The sequence below is a fragment of the Ciona intestinalis genome, chromosome 2 (genome assembly GCF_000224145.3).
Source record: "Ciona intestinalis chromosome 2, KH, whole genome shotgun sequence".
In the NCBI taxonomy this organism is placed as follows: Eukaryota; Metazoa; Chordata; class Ascidiacea; order Phlebobranchia; family Cionidae; genus Ciona; species Ciona intestinalis.
In genome coordinates, this window is record NC_020167.2 from 6121499 (window position 1) to 6133849 (window position 12351).

Consider the following 12351-nt stretch of genomic DNA (forward strand, 5'->3'; position numbering starts at 1 on the left):
AATTAATAATTGCCCTTTGAACTTACGAATTGGATCTTTTGCTGTGAAAACTTCACTTTCTTTGCCTGCAGGCCCCATTCCCCCTTCATTCTCAGCCGTTACACGGAACGCAAATTCGCAATCTTTTGTTAGATCCTTGACCTTCAAGGTCTTGTCCATTACAGGTCGACCTCCATTCTGTGGGACCCAGTTCCTACGCCCTATCCGTTTTAGCTCAACAATGTAGCCTGGAAAATAATAGAATTTAATAAAATAACAATAGTAAATTTTTTTATATTTATGTTTGCGTAATGACTGTCATTATAACACTGAACCCGTAGAGGAAGGTGCGCTAACTACTTTAAAATGATGATACAGATACCATAATCAGATATTCAGTTGCCTCATACACCCCATGACAAACTGCAATATACTATGTAAGCAAGTTTATGGGGGATTTTTTTCTGTAGTATTGCCTATTCCGACAACCTGTCAGCAACCTTAGGGTTGAAGCAAATATTAAATTACAACATTACCAACCAACTTACCAGAGATTGGACTTCCATTATCATCTGGTTCATCCCATGTGACAACACAAGATGACTTTGTGATGTCACTAACAACTGGGGCAGCCACAGCAGAAGGAGGTTCTGAAATTAATAACAGAAATTGAGTCACATGATAAAACCATGCAACCAAATAGCTACTGTGAGTGTGAAAGAAATCTTCTAGCTTTTGTTTTTATAAAATCAGTAAGATCACTTTAACACTCATAGTACATACACCTGGCAATAATAACATAACAAGTAGAAACACTTTTGAAAACAACAGTTCTAAGAAAGCAATTCGTTCCAAACTTGTATTAAAAAGTCTAAAAAATAAACTTTAAGCCAGCAGTTCACAGCCCAAAATTAAAAATTGGTAATACAATTACAAACCCTTACAAAAGGTCTAAATAAATCTTAGTAATAAAACTTTAAATTCAAGATTTTAATTACCAACATTAATTAAATGCAATTAACAATATAAATTAATTTAAATCTTACTGAATTTATCATCAGCCAATATTTCCGCTGATTCAAGAAAGGGACTTGAACCCAAAGCATTCTGTGCACTGACGCGAAACTTGTATGATGTTCCCTTGTCAACATGGTCGGATGTCATCTTTAAATCTTCACCAGGAAATACTTTGCCAATCTGTGGTAATAAATACTGTGTTATTGAATCATATTAGAAGCTACCATAACATGATACTCATACTATAAGTTTATATGAAACAATACACTCATATTCACATGAGATAAATATTCACATTATCCAGATCTTCAGCTATACATAAATAAAAATCACCCACAAAGTAACATACTCGGTAACTTTGGCATAAGGTGTATGAACACCCTGTGTTATAACAGCTTTCATTTTCTGGCCACATATTTTCACATATAGATTTTCATCTTACCCTTGACCATTCTTCTAACTCATCCCCACAAGTTTTACGTTCGACGAGATATTGCGTAATATGCATTCCTCCATCGTCACTTGGTGGCGCCCATCCAACAGTAAGCGCTTTAGACGAAGCCTTGACCGTCTTCATCGGGCCTTCTGGTGTTGATGGTACGTCTGGTGTGGTTGTGTAATTGGTTAAGTTATAGCCATCTTCATATTTTTAATATTTATTTTTTAAGTCTGTTAAATTTTACTTATTGTTTACTGTTTAAACTAAAAAGCTTAACGCATTTTTAAGGGAGAAACACTTTGATAGAATGTAGCAGTTCAACATCAATGCTTGCATTAAACATTGTGTTTTTATAAATGTACATATTTCCTTCCCATTGGTTTTCTTTTAAGTTAAAACTACTGTATTACTCTTTTTCATTAAGTTGAAATTAGTTCAGTGTATTGCGTAGAAAAACGACCTTAAACATTTTGTTACCTGGTTTTTAAAATCAACCCTGCAACTACAGAAGGTGGTGATTCTTTAACTTACCAGTTATCTTGACAGTTATATCAGCTTCCACTTCACCCTCACTATTCTCAACCTTAACATGGTAGACGCCAGAATCTCCACGTTTTGCGTCGGCAATTTTTAACTCCGCCCCTTCCTTGTTTACTTTGCCTTCGATTCTTGGATCTGGGGGAAACATAAACACCTCATGCACGCTGCCGGCAATGTATTATTTACAGAAATAACTTAAATTTTGATTTATTTTTTAGAATACGATAACGAATGTCTAATTAACTTGTACAGAAAAATAAAAAGAAGACAATTTGCAACAAACCAATAACAGTTAAAGTCCTTACAAGACCTCATTTCAGTTTTTTTATTACACATGTTGTATTGAATTAGAATTTGCAAATTATAACATCATATAAGTAGCATATATAAACAGATAGTACTAGATGTGCCAGAAGTACAAAGTACCAATCTATGAAAAAACTTGTTTTATTTTTGTTAAGGTTATAAATTATAGCCGTGTGAAAAAGTACAAACATTCCACACTGGAGCCTTCAAAAATATTTCGCATACTTCGAAAAAAATTAAAATTGTGTAAAAAAAACAAAAAGGAAACCAAATTCCTTAATTAACTAAATAAAAAGTTGAAGTTCTGAAATTTTTACCTTTAATTGGTTTGCCTTTCAGGCTCCATGTAGCTGTTGGACGGGGAATCCCCGAAACCGGTACTTTAAGACTGACGTCTTCACCAGCGTGGCAACTTACTGGCTCTGAGAAACTTTGTTTCGCGGCTTCAGATATAACTGGAGGCTCTACAGGGTGGGTCAACAACTTTTTAAACATTATGTGTATACAAAGAAATTTTAATGTTACTTTTTGAGTTGGTAGTAAGTATTGCGGTAATTGGACGAATCTGGCCCAAAATGTAGGTTCGTGACAGAGACTGTATTCACATAGAACAGAATGTTGGATATTATGAATAATATACTTGTAGTGTCTGATGTGAATACCCCATGTTTGTCTGATGTATAAGAAGACACTATAGGTCAGGCTTCAAGCCATGTAGTAACTTGGCCGCGAGCATGAGGCATACATACCTGGAGCATCCATTGCAGTGATTGGCTTCTTGGTTTCAGCCCATCTTCCTTTCCCAGTTGAGTTCTTGGCAGAAACACGGAACTCATATTCATTCTCTGGCACGAGGTTGTCTAACTGGGCTGTTGTTCCTTTAATATGAGAACTTGTAACCTACATTACATAAAGCAGAATTATGAGTTAGTATTTTATCATAAATCTTTGCAAAGAGGACTTAATTAGAGGATACCGAAATCAAGGCTGAATGCTACTACTGTTGGAGTTAGTGTACAAAACACCAAACAGTAATTTTTCCAACCCAGTTTTGATTTGGAATGTTTAATAAATGCATATCTAAACCTTTTAAGTATGTTATTGTATCCTAAAAAATCGTATGCATCAAATTGCTGTTGTAGGTTGAGTTTCCATAGAAATTATGTTACCAGTGATGCGAGGTGAATTTCATAGATTGCTATTACAGTGGATTTAGCATTTCATTTACTTTGAATCTGTTCTACAGTTAATCATGCATTTTATTTTTTTAAATATAATCTATTATCATTTTCCTTGAATAAAATGTACACCTACCGGGCTCCAATCCCCACCAACTTCTCTCATCTCAACAGAATACCCGGTGACAGAGCTTCCCCCATCATTACTTGGTTCATCCCACTTGATTCCAATGCTTGTAGATCTTACAGTGGTGGGTGTGGGGACGCCGGGGGCTCCAGGGGGTCCTGTAAGTTGCAGTGTTTTAAAAACAGAGGACCCTCATTCATTTTTAGCAAGACTACTTTTCCAATAGAAGAGAAACTGTTTAAAACTGGGCTTTTGACCATATTTGGCAGAGTTGCGTTATTTTAAGTCCCATCAATACTACTACATGTTGTAAACATTCGTTTATATAGTAATTGCAAAACTATGATCCAATATATTTTCCAAGAACAGATCTCCTGGTAGAAAAATTAATGTCTATTTTATTAAATCCAATGTTTCATCTTTTGTGTTATGCGATTTCTTCAGATTTCCGTCCTTATCTAAATCTTTTTAAGTAACATGTTAATTCTGACATATATCTCAAATCCCATAGAATGTCTGCTACAGGACTTCACCAACACATAATATAATATCTTATACATACAACACTTACCACTGGCCAGCACAAGGGGTGACAACAGTGGTTTGCTTTCTCCTTCTGAATTATAAGCCTTGATCCTGTAGGAATATTTCAAACCCTTGGTCAACCCATCACTGGTGAATGACAAGGTGTTGGGATCAACCTGTAACATGGTTTTGCAAAACTTTATAAAGTTTTATTTTATATTCATGTTACAGTTTGGTATAGACTTCCGGGCTTGAATATTTACTCATGGTGGAAAATATTTATAAATGTTTATAAAATCTTTTTTTATAAAATCGTCAAAGTTTGTTTAGAAATATTATCCTAGCTTTAGTGTTTCGTAGAAGCAACTTATATTTCTGATGTAATGACAGGCATGTTAACTACTGTGGCTCAGCACTGGCAGGACCGAATTCAAACTTCAAGCAATCATTTACCTTTCCAACTTGCGTCCATGTTGGTGACTTTGTATCTTTCCTCTCAATCACGTAACCCTGGACTGGTTTCCCACCATCTGACTTGGGAGGATTCCATGAGAAAGTCATCTCCGTGCTCATAACTTCATCCATTACGATGGGACCGGCAGGAGCACTTGGAGCATCTAAAGTAAATATGGTGATTTATGTGACTTTTTTTGTTCGTCACTATCTGTATAAGAATTGCTTCAACCCAGTGTTTTTTTTAGGTTTTTTAAATTGTCAGTAAAAAATTAAAACATTTTGTATGTAAGACTTTAAAAAGTCGCTGTAAATGCCTTTTCACGAAACAAGTATAATAAATTTTTTCACAAAACAGGTATTAATAATATATGCCTGACAGCTATAGTTTACAAAAACCCATCTAATATTTAATCTCATACCAATAATCACAACATTAAAGTTGAGTTTTGCGTTTCCTTCTTTATTCTTCAGTAGCAACCCATATTCTCCACTGTCTTCTGCAGTGAGTCCACTGATGGAGAAAGTAGTGTCCACGTCGCTTGTCTCGGCTGCAACTCTTCCTTTGGTTGCCATCTTCTTCCCATCCTTGGTCCACTGAGCAATTGGGAGCGGGAAACCAGTGTATGGGATCTGGGAACAAAAATGGCAACCATCATGTATAAGGTAATATGAGTGAATGTAACTTATTTATCCTCTGAGCGGAGGCAGGGGTGGCCTATTCAACCGGACATATTAAGAACTTCCAAGCAAATAATAGCTAAGTGTTTGTTGTGACCAGGAAACAACAGTCACTATATCTTGGGTGTCCTGATTTGTATACCTTGTGCCCGCTTTTAAGTTGCCACATATGTAACTTCCAGTCCATCCTACCTATAAAGCCCCACCCACCTTCAACCTCAGTTCTTTCCCAGCCTTCAAATGTTGGTCTCCGCTCAGTTTCCCTACCACAGCAGCGTCCAACACTGGTGGGTTGGAAGGTTTTTGTACCGTGACACTACGCGACTCCAACCCCTCACTTTCACCAGCAGGATTCGCAGCCTTGATGCGGAAAGTGTATCGCTTCCCCGCTTCTAACCCAGTTATTGGGATGCTCTTTTCACCAGGTTGGAATGTTGCACACTATATAAAGGTTCTGTTACTTCTGCTACCAGACTTATGTCATGCTACCGTTTTTAACATAAATTTATTTTTTCACTCCCTAATAACAACCATTCTTATGTAGATAACCTTTCTGGTATGAAAACATGCAGTTCATTTTTGGACGTTAAGTCTGCCAATTGTTTATCAGGGCATTTGTTACAATTTTTTATACCAGATAACTCGATAAAAATGACCTATATAAGGATGGTTGTTATTAGAAAGTAAGAAAAAGTTAAAAATAGTAGCATGACATAATTATAAGTTGTGTAATGGGCAAACATTGGAACCTAGGTCCATGGCATGACTTGCTTTAGAACCTCACCAAACTTTTGTTTAAGGATTTTATTAAGTATGATATCAAATGGCCCTAAAATGAAATATATAATTAGATCCAGCATTGCTAAAAATAAAAAAATAATTATATTACTCCCACACTGTACCTGTGTCCAACCATTCCCACTGCTTTGCTCTACAATGTAATGCAGATTCCCATTTGCTTGGGCAGTTGTTACAAACGACAACTTGAAGTGATTTGCTGCCATATTGTCAAACTTGATGTTTCCAGCTGGTTTGGGTGGAGCTTCAACTGTGGAAAGGTTTGGGTAAGTTTGAATGATGAATGAATGAATTTAAATAAATGATATATTATATTTATGTGAATAATATATTATATTTATGTGATTGATATATTATATTTATTCGTGTGTTTTTTTTACTTATTTATTCCCACATTGAGGGGCATTTGTTATACCATGGGTTTTCTTTTTCATGCACCCTGTGCTTGCTAACAAAAAAATATGACTGACAATTTGAACAGCCTATTAGTATTATCTCAGTTGTAGCAATCTTCATAAAGTGTTTTGCCCAAGTACCGAAAAAACAAAAGATTTCCAAAAGTTAATTTTTAAAGAAAAAAAAGATTGATAAAACAAAAAAAATTCATATATATATTAGTTATACAGTACAGCAATACTAAGTATCATGTCATCTATACAGTGTTGTTAATGATAGACACATTAATTGTTTAACGCAGGTCAAGGGCTGTAGGATAGGCAGCTGCTTAGTGTGATGTACATGACGTAATAAATTATAAAAGCTTCGTAATTCCCCCAGGAGGTAAATGGGTTGATTGGACAGAAGGCAGTTTATTGGAATTTGAAATTACAGTTGTATTATATTGTGGTATATTTGCAATGATAGTTATACCTACTGATAACATGATCTGTTTAAACCAGGGGTTCCCAACTTACAGCAATCATATAAATCTTTAATATGTAACCACAGTAGGAGCCGTAGGGGTAAAGGGAGTTGCTTAGGCAGTGATTGACAAATCTTACTCGATTACTAAAAGTATTTATATAGCCACTTTTCCAATTTATTCACAAGTTTTTAAATTGTCGTTTTTATAGGAATTATTTTTACTAATACGTAACCGCTGCTATCTGTAGAGTAAAACTAGTTTGTCTTCTAATCCCTGATTGTCAAATTTACAACTGGGAGAAATCAGAGTCTTAACCCATGAAGGGTTGCCCATGATTAACTTTAACAACTAACTTGAACAATGTTTGTTGCATCTTTTGCATACATGTATTCTAGTTTCATTAAAACATACATCAAGTGCTACTAAATTGGCAACGATTTTCTTTTTAAAATAAGAGGTTAATGGTTCTAGTAAATCGAAAAACTCATTTTCTTCTTGGTACACCATTAGTACGGCTCAATTTTATTTGCTTGGTATTTAGTAGCACTTGTGTTTTTACTTATTGTCAACTTGTTACTTAAGAAGATTTGTCTATAACCCCATCAATAAATAGATCTATATACCACCCTGTAGTTTCATTATCACAACCCCACACATATATTCACATATACCACTTTCAGATTCAACAGTCATAGTGCTCGACTTTTGAACAGTTTTTCCTGGAACTTGAACAGTTTCGAAATTCACTTGTGAAACATCGGATAAAGTGACTTCAACTGGAACCCTCATGTTCCCAAACTTGTTTTCGAGGGTGACCTGTGAGTTTATTTGTTTGTATTGTAAATATAATGTTAATGAATGAGGCAAGGACATTCATTATAACACGGTTGTCCTGTTTTATACACCTTATGCCTGCTTACAAATTACAAAATGTAGAACTTAAGTTATTGCTTTTCTTTATGGTTGAAAATTTTGCTAACTTGTTTCATGACTACTTGGTTAGAACAATTGCAGTTAATTGTCTTGCCCAAGAAAAAACAATCAATCAGTATCGGTGTCATTTTCTTCATACTTAACAACATCAATCAAAGTTATAACACAGGTGACCTTTTTAACACATAGTCTTTGTTTACAAGTTAACATATGTGTAACTGTGTGGGTAATTGCTTTTTGATTATTTTGTGTTATAAACTTATACCTCATATGTTCCACAGTCTTCGCCCTGCAAGTTGTCGACTGTCAGAGTTGATTCACTTGATGTAGTGACAATCTTGTATCGACCGCTCGATGAAATGTTCTTTCCATTAAACGTCCATGAGGCTTTAATGGGGGAAGCCCCAGAAAAGGGAACACGTAGAACCATAGGAGTACCTAATGGTAAAATAAAATATCATCATTTTCTTTAAATCTTTAAAAACTATAGCAAAGATCAAATTCTTAACCACATAAAAACAGCAGTTATTAAAGCAAGCCATAGATAAAATATGAGAAATAGCACAAGTTGGCTGTTGGACCTGAATATAATAAGATGTTGTTTATGTACATTCAAACCAATATGCTTCATTAACAATTTTAAATTAAAAGTTACCATTAAAGCATGTTCAGACTTATTATACTCCTGGCACGAACAGCAGCTATCATTATGGGACATATTCTTATGGACACTTGCCTAAGTTTTGAACCTGCAACCCTTAGTTTACAACACATCGAGCATGTATAGCCTATTGCACGTTTTCTCAGCCATTCTTGGCATGTGACCTCCATTTACAGATACTCAACGCATATACTCTCATTAATAAAACTTATGTTTTAATGTTTTAGAATGTGTTGTACTATTCTATTCTTTGAGGATGAGGTCCTACAGCTCAGCACATAATAGACTTACAATTTAAGTGGAAGTGTGCCAATTACCCCAACACCCAAGATACTTATATTGTGTCCATACCCTTGGTTTTAAACTATCCCAAAATAGCTATTTGCATCAGCTATACTATTGGGAACAGGCAAGCCTAACTTTGGGCGATAGAAGATGTTACTGGGACCATCACAAGCCAGCTTGTACACGTTGTTCTAACATACTAAGAAAGCATACATAGAAGATATAGTGTACGTACCTGTCTTAAGGTTCTGTAAAGATTGAGCAGATTGTTTGAACTCTTCTGGGTCAATAGAAGGAGGCTCTGCATTGTTAGAGTTATTTAAATTCAACAAACATGGGTTGATTTTTTGAATTTGTGACTGACAATTATTTATCCTGGCATTGCAGGGAAACAACAGTCGTTATAACACTGGTGTTCTATTTCTAATCCCAATGGCAACTAACGAGATTTATAAACCACATATCTAACTTAGTGGGTCACATATTTAACTTTGTAGATTATTTTTTGTTAGTGTATAACTGACAATTCGCACAACCCATTAGTTACCTCTGGGTTAAAACAATTGATGTTAAATTTCTTACCCAAGGACACATAGCCTACGCCAACAAGTGTAGCAGCGTCCAGCCTTGAACCCATAGCCTCCCAGCTAGAGGCAGACGTGCTAGTCGCGGCGGCGGAATGTTACATTTTTTCCTTTTTAACTTCTGAATTCTCACCTGTCACGGTAAGTTGAAAGGGAACTTCTACATTTCCTTTCTTTGCCTTAAACACGATGCTGCCTTCGTCAGATTTAAGCGTGCTCAAAATAACCAGAGTTTGCTCCCCGCCTGATACGCTGATCTCGTATTTTGATCCATCGCTCAGTTGTTTGTTGTTCTGTGTATTAAAACAAAACGTGTATAGTGGGGTGGGGTAAGACGAGAAAAGTTCTCATTCTTTTATTCGGTAGTGGACATAGAACATTTACAGAGTTTTACAACCATATCCTTATGGCATTTCTTTTCAAATCACGAGAATAAAATTTTGGTGTACGAATGGTATCCCATCTTACTCGACAGTAATATGTGGCGGGGTCGTTATATCGCGGATGTTCTCTTTCATACACCTCGGGCCCGCTTATAAAATATCACACTAAAAATTCAAAATAAGCGCACGTGTTCAGTGTAAACATATAGTCATGTTAATTTGACGTGAAGGTTTTTACTTTTAAACAGTTTTGCATTAAGGCGCCGTTTATTAAACTAGAAATTGCGAGCGAGTCAATTGATGGTGTTTGCGTGCAATTAACAGGATACTTTCCACTTTAGTCGCCTATATGTATATTGCTTATGTTTATAATTATGGTTATTTGTTGTAAAAAACCAGTTGAGGTTTATGAGTTCGTAAAAAAACTGTTTGCAAAATGACACAACACTTTAGTATAGTGGGGTGGGGGAAGATGGGACACCTTTAATACATAATAGCCTGATCGTATTTTAAACAATTAACAACGGTCTGTGGAAGTCGTGAGGATACGGTTTTATAATTCATTGAATGTTCTTTGTTTACTACCAAAAGGAAAGAGAAAACTAAACGAAAATGTGTCCCATCTTCCCCCACCCTACTATATATGCGTTAATTTCGTAGCCTACAGACTATCTATTACATTATAGAAAGTGGATTTCGGGGCTATAATTCTGTAAAACGTACTGTTTGAATCCAAATATGCCGTTTACCTGGTACCAATGGCCGCTGTAGGACGAGTCTGGGAGCTCGCATACAAACGTAGCTTTGCCACCTTTCGAAACAACAATTTCTGACATGTTCCTACCCTAACGTGCGCTACCGTAGACCCTGTATTGTCAAAACGATATGAGGAATACATAGAATACGCTGAGAACGAAATCTGCTGTTTTTATTATAAATCAAATCAGACTCGACTATTTTTTCAGCTAATTTCCTTTTCTTTGCTGTATAAATTATGAATAATGTTCGCTACTGTATTGGAAGAGTTAAACTTTTTTTTTTCATTTTATAATCCGAATTAATAAAGACTAAAGATCTCATTTTTAAGCCAGTTAAAGGTAAATTATTTCCTTGTTATTCGATAAATCTACTGGCTGCTAGTCCAAATGAGTGGTGGCCGGTAAGAAGCCGGATTTTGACGTGAAGACGTTTATTCAACGCAGCAGCACATGCTTGTCAATGCAGTCGGCAGGGATGCCTATAAAAGGACGGCAGATCCAAATCCCAATGGGCGGCTATTTCAGAATGTGATGCTGTATACGCCATTTAGTAACACAGGCTTGAAGGTCTACACGCCGCAAGAATAACTACTAAGGTATAAGTCCTCGCGCATCCGACGTTTAACGTAAAGTCTACAAACTATTCGATAAATTAAATTTATTTCAACACTTTTTGAATTATTATTTGAAAGTGCTGAATTCTATTTTTAGTTGTCCGTTTATAAATTGAGATATTTTAAGCGCATATTAACTGTAGGGCAGGCTATGATTTAAATAAAGCTGTCTATCTCTGTGCAAATGGTCAACTAACCTAAATACACGAAACGGTCCCAATAATCTTGCAGCATATACAACTATATCGAGTTAATTTTTGACACCTTTGAGTTTTATTTGACAAGCCACATAAGGTTAAATTGATTCTGTATAAACACATTAATGTACACCCGTAGGTAAAAATAAATTTGTTTCATAGGGGAGGTGTAATACTGTATCTTAAAGGTTTACATATAGCAGGGGGGGGGGACACATTTTGCACATAATACCCAAATATCCTGACCGTGTTTTAAACAATAAACAACGGTGTATGGGAGTCATGAGAATACAGTTTTATATTTTTGAATGTTCTTTGTTTACTACCAGAAACGGTAAGAAAAATGAGTGAAAAGGTGTACCATCTTCCCCAACCCTACTACTTTTTTCACGGCTTTTGCTTCTTTATCCGTAGGTATAATTGTGTAACTAACGAATTGGAAGACTTAATTTGGCGCATACGTCGCCTTTGTTGCTTTTTAAACGGATATAATACAGTATTCCACGCACATAGTTTGTCCAGAACCATAGTTTATACGACTCTGGGTTTGTCTTTTATTATTTAACCTTGTTCTCGCCAACCTATAAGCCATGTTTCACTTTAGGAAACTCATAAAAAACATCTAATATTTTTGTTTTATTGGAAAAAACATTTGAAAAAGTTTCGTAAACTTGAAAATTTTCAATCTTTTTGGCATAAAAGCCGACGCGGCCAATTTTCGAAAGCAATGATATTTTTCTAGCCGAATAGACTTCCAAGAAAAATAGAATCGCCGTCGAAAAAAAAGAAGAACAGGTTTTTCTTTGAATTTATTATAATTCGTGTTATTGCTGAGAAGAAGATTAATTAACAATGTTTTTGACATAGTTTTGCAGTTTGATGTAACTTATATGAATGACTGCAATTTTTAATTGTTACATATGTTATAATCCGTAAAGCGACTACAAAATGCGTGTTTTTGACAACGCCTAAATGTTGCGAATAAAGCTTTTCAGTATAAGCGAAATAGAACAGATTCTTTTGTGTAT

The 12351-nt window shown here is 35.5% G+C and overlaps 1 protein-coding gene and 1 non-coding gene across 2 annotated transcripts in view; one reads left to right on the top strand and one right to left on the bottom strand.

Moving 5' to 3' along the window:
• Positions 1–10590, bottom strand: part of LOC100184025 (twitchin-like) — a 10806-nt gene extending 216 nt beyond the window's left edge. Inside the window, exons 1-18 of the mRNA XM_009859553.3 lie at positions 10504–10590; positions 9505–9664; positions 9023–9088; positions 8107–8279; positions 7580–7724; positions 6148–6293; positions 5456–5686; positions 4987–5197; positions 4565–4728; positions 4158–4287; positions 3596–3744; positions 3031–3181; positions 2599–2745; positions 1967–2110; positions 1439–1599; positions 1026–1176; positions 528–629; positions 27–227 (exon numbers count right to left, since the gene is read on the bottom strand). Coding sequence (XP_009857855.1) covers positions 27–227; positions 528–629; positions 1026–1176; positions 1439–1599; positions 1967–2110; positions 2599–2745; positions 3031–3181; positions 3596–3744; positions 4158–4287; positions 4565–4728; positions 4987–5197; positions 5456–5686; positions 6148–6293; positions 7580–7724; positions 8107–8279; positions 9023–9088; positions 9505–9664; positions 10504–10590 — 2719 coding nt within the window. The remainder of the gene's footprint in view (positions 1–26; positions 228–527; positions 630–1025; positions 1177–1438; positions 1600–1966; positions 2111–2598; positions 2746–3030; positions 3182–3595; positions 3745–4157; positions 4288–4564; positions 4729–4986; positions 5198–5455; positions 5687–6147; positions 6294–7579; positions 7725–8106; positions 8280–9022; positions 9089–9504; positions 9665–10503) is intronic.
• mir4150 (microRNA 4150) lies at positions 679–761 on the top strand. Its single transcript, NR_034546.1, has one exon. It is a non-coding gene; the product is annotated as a microRNA 4150 (primary transcript).
• Positions 10591–12351: the final 1761 nt, after the last annotated feature.